The sequence below is a fragment of the Notothenia rossii genome, assembly GCF_949606895.1.
Source record: "Notothenia rossii genome assembly, chromosome: 3".
Classification (NCBI taxonomy): domain Eukaryota; kingdom Metazoa; phylum Chordata; class Actinopteri; order Perciformes; family Nototheniidae; genus Notothenia; species Notothenia rossii.
This window is the reverse complement of record NC_136901.1, coordinates 85993181-86017415: the sequence shown is the minus strand read 5'-3', so window position 1 is coordinate 86017415 and position 24235 is coordinate 85993181. Positions and strand designations below refer to the sequence as shown.

Below are 24235 nucleotides of genomic sequence, written 5' to 3'. Positions count from 1 at the left end.
GAATCAAACATTAGTTTTATAAATAGTTAGTATTTACTGAAATCATAAAACAAATGGTCTGGTCTGACATGTGAGCTGAAAAACCGAATAAACAGATTTGGACAACAATATAGTAAAATAATGTTTTTTTAAATACAGACAGATTTTAGACATGAGTAAATATTGAGTGATGATTTGGCATCATGACATTATTTAAGTCAAGAGTTAATATTTTAAAATGCTTGGGCTTTTCCATATGCAGCAAGGAGTGGAACTATTTATTGTACAAAAGCACAGACTCTAAATGGCATTTAATACGGCAGCAACACTTAGAAATCGCTGTCTCCTAGTAACGATTGGTACCTAAAGGGTCAAACCCATGTGTGATTGGTATTCAGCACAGTGCTCACATGATGGGAAATGATAGACATTAACATGTGCATTGTTATCTGCCAGGGGCTGAAATCGTGGGAAAAGGTCACTGCCCTTCAGACTGCTCACATTAGGCTGGAGACAAGGCAACTTTCTCAGCCATGTAAATTGTCTCCTGCCCCTCTATAAGCTTACTGGTGACAATTTTGCAGACAATATCCTACTCATGGAGAGTATGAATAGAGGTTTTGGTTCCTGCAGTCTGTTAGTTGTTCTCCTGGGTAAAATGAGGACAAACTATGTGATGATTATTTACTTGTCTCCTTCATTGTCTATAAATTACTCATTCTACCGATTCGCCCTGATAGCCAGAAGAACTTAAACAGGAGGCAATAGAGACATGGCCTTGGCGTTTTTGTCTGTTAAACTGTATGTGGCATGAGTAAAAAACAATCATGCTGTAAGTGAATGTTCATATATGAATGCTGGTATTGTTTGAAAAAAGATGGGTACATTTTTTTCCCCAACAAACATATGTGTTCAGCCTTATATGCCATGTTGTTTCCGTTTGTCTTCTAGACACAAAAACTCAGTCGTTCCAGACGGACGCATCAATCATGGGTCAGGGGGTGGGGTGAAGGATAGATGTTTTTATTAAGTGGGACCTTTCTTCAGCCCTGCCTCATTTCTTGAATATTCCACATTCTGCTTGAGACACTGAGTGCAGCCTAAAGAAGATCTTGCTCCAATGGTGGACTAGCATGTGCAAAATGTACCACGGGGGTGTCAGGAATTTCAATCTTTGCTTCCAAAACAGACTGGCAGCTTTGGGGCCGAAGCGGGGAGTGAGCAGGATCCCACACCCTCTTCATTCGGAGTACTCCATCGTGTCAGTGGAGTTTTACTTGGTTTTTAGCGCGACGTATTTTGGTATGTAAAGATACACCGACTCTTTAGGTTGAAGACTTTGACAAGGATGCCAACAGTCCATAAACAAATGTTGCTTATCTTTGGGGAATTCTTGTGTGCCACTGCTAATAGTGGAAATGCCTGAGAAAAAGTGAACGAGTGCAGCTACCAAGGCAGGGACCGAGTGCAGGATTATGTTGGCTGCAACGATCACAGCAGCGCTAATCTATTTTTTGATTCAACGCTCTGGAGCCTTGGCCCTTGGTACAGCATGTTGGGACGAACGGCTTTCGCGATCAGGAAGAAACAACAGCTGTGTGGGTGAGTTTGGTTGACACCACTCCTGTCTAGACTGATGCTCCCTTATCATGGTATTAATAAAGGAGATGTTAAAGCCACTGAATACTCGGCTGTATAAGAGGTTATTTTGATCTTAGACCATGTCTGTCAAGCACTGACTTAGCAAAGAAAAAAGTTACGAGGAAAATCATAACAATCAAAAACAGTATCTCCTGGGTTTAGTTAGTACTTCTGATACCATTTCAAAGGTTTGCAAGATTACATTACAGGGCAGGTTGGCCATGGAACTACTTCCACAAGGCACACTGGTTAAAAGTGATGACGCTTAATACTGTACATGGTAAACACATGCAAAGCGCCACACTGCCCAGGAAGCTATTAATATTGTTGATGTACAATCCTAAAGCAAAACAGTGTTTGTTCATGGTTACATTTTTTATGTTATCAGTCTTCTGTAACAATTGCAATTGTGAATAAGTAGAGTTCAAACTTTATGTAGGGATATCTACATTTTTATTTCAACATACAATCTTGATTTAGTGAAAAAATATATATAGGATTTGCTCGGTTGGTAGAAACCCCCATACAGTATGCACAAATTGTAGATTTTATGTTCATGTAGTTATACAACATAATAGACATAAAAGTACAAAGTACAAAAACAACAAGTGCTATAACTACTATTCAGTCATGGGCTTGTGGTCAGTATTGAAAAAAAGCTGCAATCAAGTGAAATTCCCAAAATTAAAAGGTTGCTCACCCACTTCCAATCTAAAATAAAAGCAGAGCAACAGGTCAGTGGGAAAGTGAACTTGGCAGACAATAACATGCACTGTAGCAGAGGTGCAGTTAACTGCTCTGTGCTCGAGTGGGTGTATCTCAAACTGAGCCCAAGTTTTTTGTGGGATGCCAAAAGGACATCAGATAAAGCTTTCAGATGCTGATCGCTGGTGTCCAAAACATTTGGAATGACTGCTGTCATGCCATATTGGCAGAGTTTAGCTTTATCCCAGCAAAACATAAATTAAAACGCTTAAAACTGAATTGTAATAATGTGAAACTTTCCAATCCCCTTTGAAAAGTTCCCGTTAGCTTTCAGTGTCTTACGCACAGAGGTCAAAGGTCATGGTCAGCTACATAACATCTTCCTTTGGAGGGTTTTAGTTTACTCTCCACTTCAGCAAAGCAAGACCTGAAGCCTTATGAAAAAGGTTACTTGGACACACTTGGACAAATTGGTAAACCTATATGTTGGTATAAATGCCAAAACATTGTCCTATTGCCAATCCCGTTTCTGTCAATATACCTTTACGGGTTTGAAAATGTATCCACAGCTGAAATAATCAAGCAGTTGCATCTTTGATCATCGGCAAACCCAAGGAACTGGCTTAACATCTTAAATAGCCACTCAAACAGCCCTAAATAATGTTACCACAATGTAAAATGGGAAATTAATCTTTATTTTGGTTCTAGCTGTGCATTGGGAGCAATTTTATATATGGCTATGACTCTTCAGACTCATCTGTATTGAACAATTCAACATTTTGACTGAGCTCACAAGGTCAAGAATCATGCTGACCACCATGTGAACTTGTCAATGATTCATCAGGACGCCTCCTAGCAACTCAGCAACAGCAGCCATCTTAGAGATCTCACTCCAGGCATTTCTTTATATTATTTGTCTGGTGTTTCTCATTGTTTTCTTCATTCCACAGAGTTAAGAGCAGTATCCATGGTTGCACATGACAGGGTTATTACCAAGATTGATAAGCCCACCTTCTATCTCTAATCAACCAGACAGCTAACAGAGATTGTGTTTGTTTGTTTATCATGACCAAAGTGATGAAGCAAACTACATCAAAGTATTATGAAATCTAACTAATCGTTTCCAACAACATACCATTTGTGAAGGACGTCAATTTATAAATGTGGAATGGTTGCCATATCATTGCTGCTTATTTAGAAGTGTATTGTATAAATGTGGTGTACTAAATTCTAGTTTTATTTTTTTAATTTCATGCGGAGTATTGTCAGAGTGAAAAAGTAGTGCAGGATTGATTTGTTGCTAAGGGATCATGTTGTATCCAGAAGCGGTTGAGCCCGCCGTGAACTCATTGGACAAATGTCTCTGCGACTGCAGAGTGACACAAAGAGGCAAAAAGACGCTATTGAGATGTTAAATTCTGCCGGGGTTACCTTCCTGTCCCTGGAATAATTTAGTTAAACTGAGTAAAGAGGACTGAAGATTTCACAAGCAATAACCTGCACCTACTCAAATGTAAAAACACGCTGTTGTAAATGTGGGGTTAAAAAAAGGGTTATTTTACTACAGCAACCTCTTCCAAGCAGTTTAATAATATCAGTTATTTTAAAGCAAATAGGCCAAGCATTCTTTATTCTCAATGTCCTCTTCTAAACTGAAAGGAGTTGCTGCTTTTCTTTGTTATAGGACAGTAAACTGAATACATGTTGAGTTTTGGACAGTTAGTCAATTTGAGTTCATGTGAAATCTTGACAAATGCTGATAAATATAAACCTGATATGAGGGTCAATTTTAGCTTGTAGCATGGTATTTTAGGTTTTAAGGTTTTGGCTAGTGAAAAAAAAGCCATACATAATTTTTTAATTTTTTAAGACCCTAAAACGAATGGAATTTTTTACAATTTATGAAACACATGTCACGTTTGTTTTTCTTAAAGCCTCACAGCCTTTCCTGATATTCGGCCATGGGAAAGCTATTCATCGGATGGACGTCGATGGGAACAACCAGAGGAGGATTCTGGCTGGGGTGGGAAGACCGATCCTGCTCGACTTTCATTATAGAGAGGAGAGAGTCTACTGGGCTGACAAACACAGTGGGGTCATTTACAAAGCATCAGCGGGCGGAGCACACAGACAGGTGAATATGTAACTATTACTACTCATTTGCACAACAGCTGGCACATATAGATTCCAGTCCCTTGCATGAAATGTATTTAAATTCAATGACATTTAATGAAATCTTAAGTGTCATTTTTCTTAAGATTGTACAATTATGTTTTGGTCTTGCGTTGAACTTGTTATAACATTTGTTTTTCAGAAACTTTCATCTGACAAACATATCTCCGGCCTCGCAGTTGACTGGATTTGGAACAGAGTATATTGGACAAGTGAAGAAAAGGGAAAAATCAAGGCAATGGATATAAACGGGAAAAATGAAAGGACTCTTTTAAGACACTTGACCAAACCAAGTAACATAAACGTTGAACCTACTAACAGGTATTACATCCTTACAATTTATTAAATGATATTAGATCAAAAAAGCAAAACAAATATTATAACAGCAACTGATTTGGGTGCATTTCTATTAGTATTCATTTGTAAAAAAAAAAAAGTGTGCTTCCTCGGTTTGAATCTTATATTTTGCAGGTTTCTTTTTTGGCTCTCTGGTGGGATGACTCCGAGTATCCAGCGGTGTGATGTGACAGGACAGATGAAAACTACACTTATAAAGATAGCAGAAAAACTAGAAGCACTGTCCATTGACCGAAAGGAAAAAAGACTGTTCTGGGTTCAGTTTGGTCTACAAGGAGAAAGTGCCATTGCTTCTTGTGATTACGACGGGAACGTTCTGCACATCATAGATCAGCCTCTTAGGTGAGCACATTTCATTTCCATTGTCTATTTATCACTTTATTTTTGTTGGCAAACTTGGATACAAACACTCTCTTCTGTTCAGGTCTCAGTCAATGGGGATATCAGTTTTTCTGGAGCACTTGTACTACACTGATGCTGCTACTCGGCTTATAAAACAAGTAAACAAATACACTGGCGGAGCACCACTGAACTTAAAACAAACCGCAAAACCCCCAGGTGCTATCAAGGTGGTACACCCCCTCAACCAGCCAATGACAGACTACCAATCATCATTCCCAGGTTAATGCTCAACTGACACTGAAATTACTCAATAGCATGTTGCATTAAATAACTTATATCTTAAGTAAATCCGTCTGAAATGACCATGTGTGAGTAATCTATTGCTGTTCATTCTTTCAAAACAGGTTGTGACGAACAGAGTGGAAATTGCATGAATGTTTGTTCCAGTATAGCCGAGAAAGGGATCTGCCAGTGCAGCGAAGGCTTTGCTCTAAATAAGCAAGGCACTCATTGTGAAGGTTGGTATCCATGCCATGAAACCAAATGATCCAGGTAGTTTAGATATTAAGGCAGGTCACAGCAATCATTCATTGTTCGTTTGTGTGCGCCATAGACGTGAATGAATGTGCCCATTGGAACCACGGCTGCTCTCTTGGTTGTGAAAACATCCCAGGCTCCTATTTCTGTAGCTGCCCTAAAGGATACGCTCTCCTACCGGACAGGAAGACATGTGGAGGTACAGTGGAAACATATGTGACATTTTTGTCCTTAATGTGAAGCTTTACCAAGTTCAGTGCAAAGGACTTTGTAGTACGATGAAGAAAAACAATTCACCGAGTTGCTGGTGACGTTTTTTGGAAGTGGAATAACACCACGTTTTATTTATAATGTCGTGACACTTGCTCTTTGTTTTGGTCAGCATAATGAAGGCAGCTCTGGTTCACATTAGACCCTCTTCTTTTTGTGGTCGTGTGAAAGGTGCCATTTGTCCCCCAGACACTCCTTTGACCCTGCAGAGCCAATAAAAAGGCCGGGTCATGTGAGACGAGACATATATGTGAGCTGCCAATTGTGTGTTACTTCGGTCCAAGCACTGACACTTTCTGTCTCTAGAGGTCGAGTTGTGCTGAGATCGAGGGGCTGTTTCAGGTGGATGGAAGCAGAGATATTATAAAGATAGTAGATCATTGTTTTCTAGGATTATACCAATAAATATGTTTGCTTTGCTCATTTAAAACCAAACAGCCAATTTTCGGGTAAAACGTAGTATACTCAAAAGTTCGTTATTTGGAGACCTATCTGTTTGAACAGATTCCTCATGAAATCTAATGGTTTGGCACAGACATATGCATTGCAATCACTTATAGTCGTTACGGTATTGTTTACTCAGAGATTAACTTTACAACCTTGTTAACACATTATGGCAACGTCTTAATCTCTTTTGAGCTAACAGCTATGAAGCCACGAGTACAAGGAAGGTTCACAAAGAGATTAGATGATGACGTGACATACAGTACCTGGTCAGCAGCTTTAATGTCAAAGCAGTCTCACAAACATCCTTAACCAAGGTCTAGGAAATAACAAACATGCAGTCAAATGGCAGGCGAGACAATGGAGACAGAAAACAGAGATTACACACTGATTACAAAGCCTGGGAACTTTGGTCTCATTTGTTATCATTTACTTAGTGACAGAATACATTATGAGCAAATAGGCCTTAAGATCTCCATTGGGTATACAAATGATAAAATAATGATAGACACATATTTCTATATCTTCTTCTTAGTTCATTTGGGTTATCTCTTCTCCCTGCTGAGCCCCAAAATAACCTGGAAATGTTTTAAAGCATTTCTTTGATCTGTTTAATACAACCCTAAATGAATGGTGATATTATTTGTACTAACTTTGACTTAGCTGTTTTTTGCCAGATTATTGTTTTGATATAAGTAAATGTGTTTGAAGAGATTTGGTTTCCACAATCAGAGATCATCCCATGCAGAGGGAATATCACGTGTGGCCCTGGATGCCTGACAACAGACGAGGGGGATGTGTGTGTGTGTCCAGAGGGATCGTCCCTGCAGGACGATGGACAAACCTGTACTGGTATGGATCACAGTTTAATCTGCAACAAAAAATATAACCTTCACAACTCTATGTAATGACCCGTTCTCATTATATCCATCTTTATCTTATTTGAAAGGGAATTATGTGTAATTTAGTGTTTATGTTTTCACAAATGTAAACCAATATATAAGCTCTAAACTATGGTATTTCTAGCGATTGTTAGATACACATCTTCGAGTTGGATCATCAAAGCAGTCATAATGAGGTCAGATGGATCAAACGTCAGGCACGGCAGCACAGTAACCAACACTTTGCATCACTTTTCAACAGATGATATTGAAAATGATTGAATCAATTTAGAATAAGACATCATTTATGAAGAGTCAGGTTTTATTCAATGTTTTAAATTGCCAGCCAATATTTACTAATATGTTACAGGGGATAGCTCCCTAGTGTCTACTGTATTAAGCCTAACTGAAAGAAGCAGGTACAATTAGGAAAAAGCACATTCCTACACCACATACAAATGTTGGTGTGTTCACAGTAATATGACAAGATATGTGACGTAGGATTAAATCAATATGCTGTATGAGTCATGGTCAAATGAAATGGGGCCTCTATGTGAGGAACACAAAGCTTATCTGTGCGAGGATGTGTAACACCGTTTGTCGGCGTTGCAGGCTGCTTGTCTGCAGACAGAGGGGGGTGCAGTCAGCTCTGCACTCCTGTCACTCCTGCTAGGTGGCAGTGTGGATGTCTGCCGGGATACCAGCTCCACCAAGACGGCAAACGCTGCATCGCCACAGGTGAGTCATACTACGGCAGAGCAGTCAGCTGAGGCGGATAAACCCACTCAGATAAACACTGTGTAATCCCACAGGGTGTGTTCTACCGGGAATCTTTCATGAACACATTGTATTTTACATTAAGTACAAAATAAGCTGAGGTGGAAATGACACATTTAGTAAATATCCACTAACTACTTTTTTTTTGTTTTTAATCCTTCAGGTCCACCACCATATCTACTAGTTGCTAATTTTGACAACGTACGGCAAATTGACCCTGATGGCTCTGGTGATCAAACAGTTGTGGAAGAGCCCAGAGGTGCAATCGTAGCTTTGGACTATGACCCTGTCCAGCAAAATGTAAGATGAAAACTCCTTCGTAGAAAAGGTCTTAATATACAATCATATAGGATTGACAGAATGTAGGGAGACCAGATTCAGACTTTGTTGCAGACATCTAGTGACACCTAGTGGACAGAGAATGTGATTTGATTTCCAATAGGGTTCACCCATGTTAAATAAAAAAGCGATATTTCTACTTTTTTTTTTATAGTTGCCTACAGAACATACTTTTTACTGCCCACATATTTCCTATAATGACTTTTTCTTTATATATTTGTGTATGCATTTCAAGGTGTACTTCGCTAGTACAAGCCAGAAGACAATTGAGAGTGTTAATTTGAACAGTGGATCGAGAGACATTCTTGTCTCTGATGGTTTGGACTCTCCAGAAGGACTGGCGATAGACTGGATCCACCGCAGGATGTACTGGACCGACACAAGGTGTGTGGTGTTGCAGGGAACATGTGCTCATGAAATATGTTCCTTACCTTCTGGTGATGACGATTTATACATCAGATATTCACTTTTGAATGTATTTTATGTAAGACAACACCTCATTGAGCTTTTGATACTTAGGTCATATTGTATTTAGTTAATCTCTTTATTTAACATCAAATTAAATATGTATTTTTATGTAATATTTAGATTGAGATTTCCTTAAACAAGTTTTATTTGTATAGTATGTTTAAATAGGTATGAGGCTAAATGTTATCAGATTATTTTAGTTTTACTAAAACACTTCTGTATGTTGTTGTCCCCCAGCCAGTCAACTATTGACTGCAGTAACTTGGTTGGACTGAACAGAGAAACCATTGTAACCAAAGGGCTGGAAAAACCAAGAGGAATTGCAGTTCATCCTTTGGCAAAGTGAGTGTGGCTGTATGTGTATGATAGTTTCAGGAATTTAAATTACAAACTAACTGCAACTAACCTTAAAAGGATGTCATCTTAAATCAATAGCACCTTGATGTTGTGAGCGATAGATAAATCTGCTATGACTCATCTTCAATTCTCTTTTTCATTTTTGAGGAAGTTATTCTGGACTGATATAGGGGCTGTGCCTGTCGTGGAAAGTTCCTCTTTGAAAGGGAAGCACCGTGCTGTCATTGCTAGCACTAACCTTGTGTCACCAAGCGGCCTGACCATCGATTTCCCGGAGGATCGTCTGTTCTGGTGCGACCAGAGCACGGGCCTGGTGGAGACGGCTGCTCTGGACGGTTCGGATCGACAAGTCCTGGTAGAGAACCAAGTAGGTGAGGCTTGTGTGACACATACACACACATATACTGCATATTATGCTGCTGTCTAGCCCAGTTTGCCTTGTAAGACATTTTGAATCTTTATGAATAAAATAAGGGTTTATTAAAAAAGAAAAACACATACAATAGCAATGTGTTTGCTTGTCAATATGTGCAAACTAAAACCTTCAAAAAACACATCTGAAGTTGATGAACTACAGCCTAGATCGGTAGACGCTGTCATGAGTCCGTGAAGGTGACTAAAATAGAGCGGAGACTGAAAAAGTAAAGCTAAACCTGACAAACTGAACTCGTAATTTACGAAAGAGGCTATATAAAAAAGGGATAAAAATATATCTGCACTCGTAATTCTTTCAGTTATGTCCCCACTTAACATCTATTTCCTTGAAACATAATAAAAATATCTTGAAATTGCTCTTTAACCAGCGTCCTTCACAGTATTCCCTTAGATAATGAGAAAAAAAGTATATATAATAGTTCTCACCTTTTGTCTTTCCCTCTATTCTGATTCCTGCAGGCCGACCTTTTGACCTTGCCGTATTTGAGGACAGATTGTGGATATCCGATCGGGAGCACCAGCAGCTGAGGAGCGTACACAAGCGCACTGGGAGAAAACTGCAACGTATCCATGGGAACATGGTCCAACCAGCATCCATTGTGGTGGTTCATCCCCTTGCTAAACCAGGTACAGAGAGACAACAGAGAGTTATATTAGATTTGATAAGAAGTTACAAACTGAGGTTAAAGACACTGAATGAAGCAACTCCTGAATCTTCATCCTAGACGGCTGGAAGAAAATTATTTGCCAAGATAGATGTAGGCCAGCATCAACACATCTTATTAGGGAGGCTGTGGCTCAGTGGATAGTGTGCTGGACTTTGATTCAGGGGGTAGCAAGATCGAGTCTCACTGCAGTCAGCATGTCGTTGTGTCCCTGGGCAAGACACTTCACCCCAAATTGCTCCTGTGGAGATTGTTCACAGTACTGAATGTATGTATGTAAGTCGCTTTGGATAAAAGCGTCTAACAAATGACATGTAATGTAATTCATGATTAGGGTTGGGAACCGAAACTCGGTTCTAGATGAGAAACCTATAAGAAAATGCCGGGTACCCATAGAAAATACACAATTTCGGTTCTGCTTAACGGTTCCTAAACGCGGTAGACCCTGTATTCCAGCGGGTCCGTCTGTGCCGCGGTGACCCAGTGGAATACAGGGCGGACCTGGAGAATCACAGAACGGCCGGTTGTCAGCGGGCCGTTGACGACCGGTTCGGTACACTGACGGCCGGCACCGCCCTTAATAACGGCATCATGTAAGTTGCGCTGACAGGCGACAGAGGTCCACAGTTGCCCCGCAGCGAGGCTCCCCCCGCCCTTCCGTAGATAGTTCACGAGCTCAGTCACTTCATAACACCAAAGATGGATCGCGGTAAACGCTCTAAAGTGAGGCTCCACTACACTAAAAAAGAAAAAGACAAGGCACAGTGTAATGCCTGTTAATCGCTTGCCACAGGCATAGCTCAGTTAAAATAAAGCACAGCTGTTGTGCAATACATTTGTATTGCATGTATTTTTTTTTATTTGTAAAAATGTCAGTTAAAGCTTAAAAGAATAAAGATATTTTTGTTATCTAAACGTTTGACCTCTTTCTTTTACAATTTTGGAATCGAAACGGGGAATCGATAAGAATTGGAATCGATAAGCAGAATCGGAATCGATACATTTCAAACGATACCCATCCCTATTCATGATTGATACTCAAATTGTCATTGTGCCTCCTCCGCTTCAGGGGCAGATGTTTGCCTTCACCTGAACGGAGGTTGTGCCCAGGTGTGTAAAAGCAAACTGGGATTGGCGCACTGCTCCTGTCTGCCACGCTACATCCTTTCATCTGACGGGAAAAGCTGCCTGCCTGAGGATGCAACTAACGGAACAGCAGGTGATTTGTTTTAAGCTATCTTACTTGATACACTTGTATTTAAGAGAAGCCTTTATTGAGCTCCATCTAGGTATACGTGTTCATAATGTATAAGCTCTGAAGCTAAACTAAATTGTGAATGCCTATTTAACTTTATGAATTCATTGTGTAGAATCTGGAGACAGTGAGTCCTCAGATTTAACGTCTCTCAAAAACAAAACCTTCAACGATGAGGGCACCCCCTTGACCCCGGAGCTGTCGGCGGATAAAGCCCAGGATGATCTCGACTCTGAAGAAGACAACGATCCAACTCGCTTTACAGATAAGATGGTTTCCGGTAACAGCACAGCAGTGAAACTTTATCATAGTTGTTCCTACTTAAGATCTTACTCTAACTTAATGTTATGCTTCCATGTGTTCCCTTCTCCGTCAGACCAGCATGAGTGTTACTCTCTTCGCTGTGATGTTAATGCAGAGTGCCTGCTGAGTGCTGGCAGCCCGACCTGTCTCTGTCTAGAAGGTTTTACAGGTGATGGACAGGTCTGTGCTGGTGAGTATGTCTGTTCCTGCTCTGTGAATGTGCCTCAGGATGAAGTTACACATCCTGAGGCAAGCTTATGGATTACATTAGATACAGAGTCACTTATCTCACTTACAGAAGCAGTGGTTTAAATTGTACATTGGCGTAGGTGCCAGTAGGCATAAAAGGGCAGTAAGACAGCACTGGAAGCTAAGTAGAAATTCATTTTAGATATACAAATATTTCAGAGGCAGAGCTGCTCTGGAAGCAAAGATAATCACTAAAAAGGGAGCTCTTCCAATAATTCATAATATTTAAAATATGTATTGGTTAAATTCTTAAAAGGTTGGCACCTTACAAATCTGTATGTAGCATACAGAGGCCATATGCCAACTAAATGTCCATTATAATTAGGGATGTCCCGATCACCTTTTTTTGCTCCCGATCCGATTCCGATCATTTGATTTTGACAATTTGCCGATCCTGATTTTTCCCGATCCGATCTTTATGCAATGCATTAAGAGAAAAAAAAGCATTCAAGTTGTCCCTTAAGGTTATTTTTTTATTTAAATTGGATATTCTATCCAACATGGATATAGCTTCTTTCTTTCACAGCAGCATTGGATCAGTTCAGTTGTGCAGCATTGGATCAAAACAAAATAAAGCTTTCAGTACTCGTTAGCTTACTGCTACAATTAGACACTGCGCCCTGCCCACTCTGTTGCCAGATTTGAGAGGAATAAGCAACCAGGTCTATGAAAACAAGCCCCAAAGAAGCAACACATACATGATGTTGTGTAATTTGAAACCAGAACTAAGGCCTCAGGATGACTTTAAGACTTGAACATGGTCATTTTGTTTTGTAACATTGAATACAACATTTAAAAAAAAGTATTTAAAAAAAATAAAAAAATAAAAATCCCGATCCCCGATTTTTTTTCTCCCGATTCCGATCTTTTGAAAATCACGTGATCGGCTCCGATCCCCGTTCACGTGATCGGATCGGGACATCTCTAATTATAATTATTTTTTATTTTACCATAACGCTTATAAATAATAATACATTCTCATTTAGATGAGCTGTTAAGTGAATTATTTTACTATTAATACTTATGTACCCCTCTTTTCAATTTGTTGTAGATATTGATGAGTGCAAACAGGAAACGCACAAATGTGACAAAAATGCAGAATGCCAAAATGCCATGGGGAATTATCTCTGCAAGTGCCAGGCAGGATATTATGGCAACGGGAAGACATGTCAAGGTGTGTCTCAATTATTTGCACATACAATTTCTAGTGTAGAATATTAGAAAAACTATGTTCGACAGGATTAGTCTATTTTGGCTTGCTACTGATCATCAGGCGTACTATTGAAAGTATTAAAACAGTGGAGTTTTGTATCCAGTATGACACAATATAAGTAACACTAGTACATATATCATTACTGGGCTGTAATATAATCCCTTTTATCATAAATATGATATTATGTTTACACGAGTCACCTAGAAGGAGGACTAGTATTCTGGACTATGATTACATTTCTAAGAGAGGAAACGGTGCCATACTGTATAGTTGTCCAATTAACGTGATTATTTCCCTAAATCCTCTCAAGAGTTGGAGACCACGACACCATGGCTGATGACCGGTAGTCCAGCTGATGTCACCACCGGGCACCGCAACAGTAACTCAGTAGAGAGTTGCCCCTCCTCCCATGAGTCCTACTGTCTGTACCAGGGTGTCTGCGTCTACTTCCCTGAAATGGAGGCCTATGCTTGCAAGTAAATAACCTCTCTTTACCCCCCAGTATGACCCCTGACCTACAAGTTTAACAGCTTGCTGACATCTTGTCTACACAATCAATGCTCGCTTTCCTAAACTGAAATCCTTTGATCATCTTCTGTAGTAGATGAGTTCTGGTTTATATATTTTAATTGCACTCTAATCAGGGTCATATTAAGCTGATTTCTTAAAAGTATTTTCCTTTTCAAACAACATTACACAAACGCATTGGAATTGCACATTTTGCAGGTTCTTTTGCGTCTTATTTCTCATATAATGTACTACACATGACAACCCGTAGGTGTCACTGTTGTTTCATGATTAAAGCCATTGCCTCAACACAAAGTGGCTATCGGACAGACAATTCAGAATGTAACTTTTTTCTTATTGAAACACGTATACAAGTATATACAAACACATTTTTGAAAACCTAAATGTATTTAACATTTGTGTTTTTAAATAAATGTCGCATTGCGGTATATTTATCGTGTCATATGTACGTGTGGAAGTTAAACTCTTCCACACTCACTTTATAATAGATTGTGCAAATGGACCACACACTCAAGCTGTCTTCTCTCCTGTTGTAGTTGTGCACCAGGCTATATGGGAGAGCGTTGTCAGTTCAGTGACCTGGAGTGGTGGGAGCTTCAGCAGGCCGAGGAGGAGAAGAGGAGGAACGTGGCGATCGCGGCCTGCATGGTGCTCCTCGTCTCCCTGCTCTCCATCGCTGCCTGCGCCACCTACTGCTACGGGTGAGAGGGGGGGGGGGGAAGGAAAGACCACGTTATAACTGTGAGGATGAAAACAGGGAGAGAAAAAAAGCATGATAAAAAGCCATAATAAAAGGAAAGGTTGGGAACAGAACAAGACAGGGCAAGAACATCAAACATCAAAGCAAACAAGTTCAAAGGAAAATGGGACAAAAAAAAATGAAGTCAAAGACAGAAAAAGACGGCAACAAAAAAAAACATAGTGGTGACAATGGCTGGAAGAAAAGGCAGTGGAGACGGAGTTTAGCTGCAGAAGAAACGATTGTAGCCAAGAGGGAAAACAAGAATATTAAGTTTCAGTTCGAGTGAAATATCCATAGAATGCGAAACATTAAAATGAACAAGCGTCAAATATATTTGCTTCTAAAATGTTGTATAATTAGCCTTTATGGAAATGCTTACCATTTTCTATAGACTATATTCCAGATTCCTGAAGTGGTTATCCCAAAGGATAATATGATGTCGAATATAGCAAGTAATTGTACATGAAGGAGTCCTGTTATGGTTTTGATAGTTCTTTCAATGATAACGGTTAAAGCAAAATAAAAAATCTGCACATATTTAATGTTGGAAACATTGCTGTATTATTGTATATAATAAGCATTGTTGTGTTGAGTCTTCTGGACACTGAAAGCCCAGAGCAGCGCAGAAGGGGGAGGAGCTGCTCCAGCGATGAATGAGCTGACAGCATTTAGAGATGTCTATCAAACCCAGGATGGCATGAGCCGTGTAATGTAGGAGTCTCCGTCTGACAGCAGGGGGTCACATGTGGAACGAATGGCAGCATGCAACCCTGGTTATTGGAGAGGGGAGCATACGTAAACTACACACTGCCACCCCTCCTCCCTGTTATTTCCACCTGAGCTGTCTCTAAGTAGCTGATTTGTTTTACGGTTGTTTCGCTGGCTTATGGACAAGGCCGTTGGCATTCTCCACTCCTTTGAATCACAAAGCACACCCCTCCCCTCCACCTACGACATCTCAACGATTTGCACTCTTGGTTCCCCTGTGGAAGTGGCACGCTTTCAATTACATGCTTGGTTTAGCTTGTTCTACAGCAATTACACATAAAAATAGGTCATTTCTCAGCTACAGAATGGAGCCGCTGAGGTATGACCCCAGAGGAAACGCTACATGGCCGCCAATAGCTCTTCTTCAAATTGCCTTCTGCACTTGACTGCAAGTGTGCATGCAGAGGAAACTAAACCAGCAAACTCAAACACTGTGCAACACATACACACAAATAATATATCATACAGTACAGTGATGTAAAAAAACAGCTTGTTGCTTTTGCTGTTTTTTTTTCCAGTTCAAAATTCGAATAAATCCACTTAAAGCATAGACATATTAACTACAATGTTGAATTTAAACATAATTTCTCTATACAAAGGCACGTTTTTCAATTGATAACCATGTAAACACCATGCAAGTCTGTGAATATTTGTGTACATGTTAAAAAAAATTATCATTTACAATACTGCATGTTTGCTTTCTCTTTCTTCAACGCAGAACTAGAAAACTCTTCCACAAACAGCCCTCAGTGGATAATGTGAGTGAGACCAGCGTGACGGATGAGAGCATGTCAGAGACCACCACCACCAGCGTGCCTCGGGTAAGACCGTCATCACAAGATCTGTACTAAATACATCTTTAAGTAAAGAAAGTCATCTAATGCAACAGACATAAGTTAAAGTAGAGCCATCATGGTTTTCATGATATCATATTTTAAAGCTCACTTTAAAGGAAATAGAAACCCCAGTTAAGTTAAATCCAACTTAATATATAAATACTAGCGAGCAAGATTTCAGAATAAGACAAAAAAAAAACAAGTGATTTTGAAACAACATGGATATATAGTTCTAGGATGTTTATAAAAACCTCACACATTTTGACGAATACCTGTGTGTATCTGCAGTTCTACATGGTGGCAGAAAACGGCATGATGGGAAAGATCATCCCTGCCATGGGCTGTCCCAGAAGAGCCGTCTGTCCATCCTGCTCTTCAGAAACAGGTACCTGAAACTATTAAAAACTCCTTGGCGTTAATCTTTGCACACAAGGACGTTAGTAAATGTTCTTGTTAACTTGTTATCTTAATGATTATGGTTTTTTTTTGGCCAGGTGACATCCCTGTGTCTGAAGGGTCGGGAACATTGTCCCAACACAACAGAGGGTACGAGTGTTCCATGGTGTCTGCTGTTGCCATGGAGACCACGTATCCACATGTCCATCACTCAAGTCAATCAACGTCAAGCTCATACTGAGTGGTGCAGGGATGAAGGTGTTATGTAAGCCGACCAAGAAGTTTGCATTTGGAGGAGCTCCCTCGAAAAGCCATTGGATTTTCTATTGGATTTTAGATCATTGCAGAAAATAAGTTCAGTGACAAATCAATGTCTATGACACGTAAGGATAATCTCCACTTATTAACCCTGCTTTCATAATTGTTGTAAATGCAATTGCTACGAGTAGAAGCTAACGTTAGGCTATGAAGGAAGTGCATCACAGTCCCATGGCTTCACGTCACCACTGCTAAGCTAAAGGCGGACTGGAGTTCGGATTGTTAACGTTAAATTCTTTCATTTAGTCAGCAACCTCCATTTTACAACGCATAGAGACTCACCAGTGTGTTGCAGAACAAAATGTGAAACACTCTTAAGCTTTGGGTAACCACAAACTATGCTAACCAAAAACCCATTCAAAAAAATATCAACTGATAAAATGTGAAATAATTTCCTGGATACAGGACTCATTCCTGCACCACCCGATCCCTTTATTTCTTGAAGGTTTTATAAAAATAAAACCTCACAAATGAAAGAAATGTCATGGAAGATGTTACTTAGTACCTAACCTAAATATATCTGCCGGTTTCTTTAACATTCACATTTTAATAATGCCATGCCAGTTTATTAAAGCTATTGTAGACACATTTCAATGGAAGCACCAGATTAAAAAAGGATGATTGACATACAGTGTTTTAATATTGCAAGATGTAGTGACGGCAGTTTGTTTGACCAGTAAATCAAACTGGACGTAAAGTTATGCAAGTTTGAAGGAAACGATATGGCACTAGACTGAGCAATACAAATGTAGTCTATAATGCCCCGTTTTCTGAAATAAAGTATTCAAAAATGAAACCTTCGGCTCTAACATTTAGGTCATACTAATAATGTGGCTGAAAATAGCATCATGTAAAAAAAACATGGTCTATGCCTTTATCAAAAAAGCTCCAAAGTAGATCAAAAGTATGTTATCATATTATCAAGTGTTATAACTGGGCAACATCTTGTTATACATTTCCGCAACAACAAAAAAACTTCCATCGCTTACTTTTTGAAATAAATCAAAGAATAGAATACAATTTGCCTAATGTGTTTTCCATGTTTCTTTTACCAAACAAGTAAACAGTACGGGATGGCCTACAAAAACGTTGTAGTGCAAGGTTTGTTGGGATATTTTTATGCATTTCAGCTTCCACTGAATAATTGACGTTGGTTGCCATCTCTAAGAAGGATCTCAATGTTTGAGCAGCCATCTCAATAATGCAATGTGTTGGGTTTCGTGCGGGAGCAAGTCAACAGGTTTAACAATAACTTTGAGATACAATTAAAATGTATCTTCTCCAATAACAAATAACTGCTTCTGTTATAAAAAGGAGGCATTTAGTTTTAGTGTTTGGAAATCCCCAATGTTTGCCCAGTTGTTCTTTATTTCATGGATTAGTTTCATGTAAGACGGTTTTCCTTTAAGGCTGTTCTACTTTAAACTCCATGATATGTTAGATCCAGTTTGAGATTGTATCATCAAGCTGTGTGAAAGAATGTTTTTCTCATCTTGTCAATCAGATGTTGTGATGTTAAAAATATAAACACTGAGAATCTACTATATAGCAACCTGATCATAGTTAGCCAAGTTTGACAGCTTGCACATCAGAGCCTGAGCTCAACTAAGCTAACACGACTAACCTGGCAACTGTGATATTGTTAACAATTGTATATTTTTATTTTTATACAAAAGTGTTAACGTGTGTCAAAGCAAAATGTATATGTACACATTGAAAAAAATAAGGTAGGAGAACACTGAGCTGGATAGCCGTTTAGTTGAGGACTGAATGTGATAGCTTGGTTTCAAAGGGAGGGAACTTGTAGTTGATTTCCGTTTCGTTTCTTTGAAGGTTTTTAAATCTAGACAAGCAAAACTATGGTAATATATATATATTTTTTAAATACAACCACCTTCAAGAGAGTGGATTCACACTGTATTCTATTATATTTGTTTCAGCCCCTACAGTATGTGGTATAACTGGAATTACGAAATTGCAAGATTGCCATTTTATCCATCAATAAAACTATATTCACCAAAATGGGCTTTGTTAATAACTGCAAAAATGTTTGCGTCAACCCAAGTTAACTGTCCACATAAAAACTATTTTCATTACTAAATGTTTGCCGTTCTTTTTATCATACCCTTTCCATAGCATCATACACTTTCTAATTATATTATTTGTTCTTATAATTGGAAGATTATTTTGGCCATTCGCAGCTCGTCTCAATTACACTTCACCACGCTCTTCTCAAGCTCTTGCCCCTGCTCCACTGATGATGCTTTTCTATCCTCCACCAAATCTAACGCTCTAGTGATGTTGGTACCGGAGCTGCAGCCCTTCACTCCCACCACCCCATCTGTCACTTTCTATTTCTATCTGTGACTGCCTGTGACTCCGTCTCAAGGTTGACTGAGGATTGTTAATAGAAGCACCCATGGCCTCTTTGTTTCGAGGCGATGGCAGAAAACAAAGCACTTTAACGCAAAAACCATCAGGGGCCACATCGATATTGATTTTCCTGGCAAGACACACTTATCTATATATTGGCCTCAATTAGGGCTAACTGATAGGTTAGGCACCACTCTAAAACAGCGGCGGCTCAGCCTTCAAGTCAAGATAAAATTGGGCCCAGTGTCAATTTATCTTGTATTACTCCTCAATTGGGGCAACAGGGGGCAAAAGAGTCACATATGGTGTAAATAACAGAGGCCTTAAAAGGTACTCCGCGTTGTATCAATCTTCTTGTTTAAATACTTTCATAAATATACACTTACATCATTAGGGTCACCTAGATACAATTAATGCAGTCTAAAACAAGAGTTTTGGAATACATTGGGAAGAAAGAAAAAGCTCACTTTACGTATAATGCAAAACACAATACATCCTCAAAAATAATGTTATGAAGTATGTATAGTTCCAACAAAAACTAAAACTAGTTGTCGCTAGGCATTCTACTTATTTGCTACTTCTGTAGGCCAGCAACTGATATTAGAGATATTAGACATGTACCGTCGCTTTTAGTAAAAGAGGGAAGGTTCTTGCATCAGATCAGAGAGCTTGCGGCTACCAGAAGTAATTCAAAGCTCATAATGCATACATTAAACTTGAATATAATAGAAATTAGGTATTCAAATCAAAAAACGTTTTAGTTTTTGCTTCATACTTTAAATATCAAATAAGAGGGGTGTTGTGAAGGGTTGAATGGATCAATGGATGTCTGGTAGAAAAACAGTAAGAAAAAGGCAGCAAATTATTATAATAGAAGGTACTAAAAGTAAGTTTAATGCGCATATTTAAAAACTAGTGTTTTTCTAACAACACAAAAATGCATAGGTAACTACTACAGTAGTTTCAAATCTTCACTATTGGCTAATTGTGTATTTTCCTGCCAGATGGGGCAAGCTTTGCTTCATCGCTCACGCCTCCATCCCAGCCCGGAGGACAGCTGATGAGGGCTAAAGAAGGAATTAGCTACCCACTCAAAGGCTTTGCTCTGATCCTTCAGGTCAGTGTTTGCTCCCTCCAGCTCTTGAGCAGGACAGAGTAACACTAGTTTGCAAGGATTTGGGAAGATTTAAAATCAAAAGTGTGGGGGGGGGGGGGGGGTCTAATGCATGTATTGGACTCAGACACATGAGCCAGAATCTATGGATGCACCACAGAGGAGGAAAAATCCCAAATCTGGGAGCTCTCTCAGTTGGGTGTCTCCTGGGGGCTAGTTGGAGGTAACATTTGGAGTTTTAAAGCCTAACGAATACTTTCCCTCAAGTGACAGCTAATCCCAAGATAATGTATATCAATTAGCTTTTCCTTTACAACAACTTCAAAACATAGCTTTAAAATGTTGATTTCCAAATAACCAGGCGATAAAAGGCTGTATTTGAGCATTTGTGTGCAGGCAGAACTTACATTTAGAAATGTTTTTATCCTAAAACCCCGAATAAGATTCACAAGTCTTATTCATTATGTGTAAAAATAGATATTCCCATGCAAACTTTAAAAAAGAATAACAAAAAAAACTACATTTGCGGCAGGTTAAAGAGATGTTAAACATTTTAAGACATCATCGGAGTGTAAACTCCCAGCTAAAACCAATGCTCACCATCTCAGCTTTTTTGAGCAGGTGATGCATTCAGGGTGACATCGAGCCTTGTTTTCATTATTCTGGTCAAATAAGAATCATCCTTGTTACTCTAAAAGAAATGACTATGACGAACGAGACAAGCCATAATCTGATTGTGGTCCAATGGGTATTTCTGAAATAGGTCTAAAACAAAGGTCCTCTTGCAGTTTACATACTCACTCTAAGAGCTGGTCTTACAGCCAGGACACAAAAAACATGACAAAAAGTAAAAACATGAGAATTTTAGAGTGAAATCATACAAGTAATGGTGGCGTTGGGTGCAGTGGGTTGTGCGTTGGTGTTCGGATCAGATGTTCACAGGTTCAAACCCCACTGCAGTCAGCATGTCGTTGTGTCCCTGGGACCCTTCACCCCAAATTGCTCCTGTGGGGATTGCACACAGTATTGAGTATGTAAGTTGCTTTGGATAAAAGCGTCTAACACAGGGGTGTCAAACTCAATTTCATCGCGGGCCACATTCGCATTATGGTTGCACTCAAAGGGCTGGTTGTAACTTCAAGACTATCTAAAAATACATATATAAATGTTTAATATATAAAATAATGTGTTATATAAATTCCGTTATTGCCTCTGCATTAGATTATTATCAGATAGGGTATAACTTAATAATTAACTACGTCTGAAAGCAGAAGGCTTCTGTAAATCGGCCTGTAACCGTATAGTAAACGTATTATATATTTTGCAAGCTCTTGTGGGGCCGCAAGAAGTGAAGTCACGGGCCGGATTTGGCCCCCGGGCCTTGAGTTTGACACCCCTGGTCTAACAAGTGACATGTAATTTAAAAAGTAATTGCAATTGTATTCCACCAGGAATACTCAAAGGAAAATAGGTCTGGGAATACTATGTGTCATGGCCATTGTGTACCAGCAGATGGCGATAGTGCACAATGAAAAAAAGTCAACTTTCAGAAACTGTGACAGGAATATTTATATTATCAGTAGAAGTTTTATACAGTTACATGTAAATGGTCGTTGCCTACTGTTGCCTTTAATGTGCAAGCAAGTCTGACAGGAGTGAACTGTTTGAGTGTAGATTGATAAAAACAGTGATGTTAGATGAATCACTTCAATTAAATAATACACCTTTTGTCTGTTCTGCACATCTCAGCACAGTCAATTTAGCTGTATATATTGGATGGGATTACCAGGGCGTTAACCATTTTCTGGCATAGAGCAGATAGATCTTTCATTTGTCATTGTACAGGTACAACGAAATTACAATGAACTATTATGGCTGTCTGCAAATGTGATATAAATCAATATTAGTAATCTATTCTCTTTTGTATGAAACAGGGTCAGATCCTCATGAGAATTGTTCTTTCATTTTCTGAGACTTTTTTCTCAGAATTCTGACTTTTACAAAAAAATGTAATTGTGCAAAGCTGTTACAAAACAAACTCTGAAATATGACAGAAATGTTTTCTTAATAGTCCATAGTTTGCAGACTCACATGCCTGACTTATGTCATTTCAAAAGCTTCAAGTGAGTCAGACCCATAACATTTGAATTTCTTTCTTTTTTTTTTAAGTTCACAGCAACGTGCACTTTATGTACTTCAAACTTCAAACTAGTTGACTGATACTGAACAGAATGTAAAGCCTCCAAGTGTTCATATATTTTGCACCCTGCACAACAACATTCACTACATTAAATGTGACAGTCACGTAAAACAGGAGGTATGTTAACAGAGGGTACTAAAATGTACTCTGTGACAAAAACAGAGACAATCGAAAAGCCTCTACCTCATGGTTGAGACGACATAATCCTAAAACTCAAATTCAAGTTATAACAGAAATACAATATTACCATAATAAGGAATTTGTGGATTTGCATTTAGTAATGTGACAGTCACTGTTTTAATTCTTCAATTTTACGCACATATGCAACACAACTAAATAATTGTCATAACTAGCTAAGCAATAATTGCTTTAAATTCACAGCAATTCATATAAAGGAGAAAGGTTTAACACTAGAACCGCCAGATTACTGATTTGTCAATACAAATACATTCCAGGTAAATTGACTGGCCTGACATATTTCTAGATGCTCTGCTAATTACAACTATGTTGTTCTGTAAGCATGTTCATACACAATGTTATATGAATAAAGTAGGCTATACTATCTCTGTATCACATGCTTTGTCTACTAGAGTTAATAGTTTCGATAATGCCATTGCAACACTCACTATTTACACACATGTTGAGCTGGAACAGCACAGGTGTACACAGATATCATTAATTATAGCAGTCATCAGTGTCATTATACACACCTGTGCTATTTTCCTGTTACAAATTCAAGAGCCTTAACAATTGTTTGCTCATAACCCCTAAAATAATGCACTTGAAGCTGGAGTTAATGGCAGTATTTCAAATTATGTAAACCTCATAGCACTAATGTTTTGAGTTGTATGTTGTTAATGTGATATTGAGCTCACCTCGTATTGTTGAAGCATGTTTAATTTTTCCCAACAAGAAAGTTCGTTCAGCTGAGGCTAGCTAACACATTAGCATTAGCCACATCTGTGACTTCACCATCACAGCCCCACATTGGACAAAGTGTGGGGAAAAAATATTTATCCTTGAGCTATTTCCTAGCAGCGGGTTATATTTTAAATACTTGTTTGCGATGTCATAATATACGTTATACGGTCAAAAGTGGGACTAATGGCAGTAAAAGTTCGCTAAACCTGTTTCTTGAAGATGCATTAAATTCATCGTTTGAATTACCATGCAGGTCGTTTGACAACACTTACCGATTATAGAATACATTTCTCAGACTTTTTTCCAGTGAAACAAATAATGCCGTTTGCAGCACAATACATAGGGTTTTAACACAAATTTGAAGTCTTTACGAACCGAATAAAAGCTGTAGCCGGAAATGACGTAATTTATAATGTGAGGGCGAGAAGGAACGGAGACTTCCGGCTACCATGTTTGCTTCTCTTTTTCATCAAATAAACATTAGTTTGCTGAACAAGCCACAAGGAAACAAATGTGGCTAATTTGTGTGTCTCTAATGTGAAATCAAGCAAGGGTGATTTGCTTATGTTTAAATCTCAACGAATCCATCACAGGAAATAATATAACAATCTGCTGTTGATCAAGATACTCAGATTACGTTGTATTGCACA

The 24235-nt window shown here is 38.9% G+C and overlaps 1 protein-coding gene and 2 long non-coding RNA genes across 3 annotated transcripts in view; 1 reads left to right on the top strand and 2 right to left on the bottom strand.

The window, feature by feature from the left end:
* The window catches only part of LOC307031980, a 31461-nt gene extending 21202 nt beyond the window's left edge, over positions 1-10259 (bottom strand). The window contains exons 1-2 of the long non-coding RNA XR_013806130.1: positions 10131-10259; positions 9508-9621 (exon numbers count right to left, since the gene is read on the bottom strand). This is a non-coding gene — a long non-coding RNA (uncharacterized lncRNA). The remainder of the gene's footprint in view (positions 1-9507; positions 9622-10130) is intronic.
* On the top strand, positions 1309-19048 carry egf (epidermal growth factor). Its single transcript, XM_079669623.1, has 22 exons — positions 1309-1581; positions 4260-4459; positions 4640-4818; positions 4969-5196; positions 5279-5475; positions 5601-5714; positions 5810-5932; positions 7180-7299; positions 7941-8066; positions 8269-8405; positions 8680-8828; positions 9150-9254; positions 9417-9640; positions 10164-10331; positions 11439-11588; positions 11740-12117; positions 13228-13350; positions 13700-13865; positions 14454-14618; positions 16146-16248; positions 16552-16648; positions 16758-19048. Exons 1-22 carry the CDS (start codon positions 1455-1457, stop codon positions 16898-16900), a joined length of 3522 nt encoding a protein of 1173 aa, XP_079525749.1. The 5' UTR covers positions 1309-1454; the 3' UTR covers positions 16901-19048.
* Positions 14482-23845, bottom strand: LOC307031981. Its single transcript, XR_013806131.1, has 3 exons — positions 23540-23845; positions 21346-21469; positions 14482-14612 (listed from the first exon to the last, which is right to left on the bottom strand). It is a non-coding gene; the product is annotated as an uncharacterized lncRNA (long non-coding RNA).
* Positions 23846-24235: the final 390 nt, after the last annotated feature.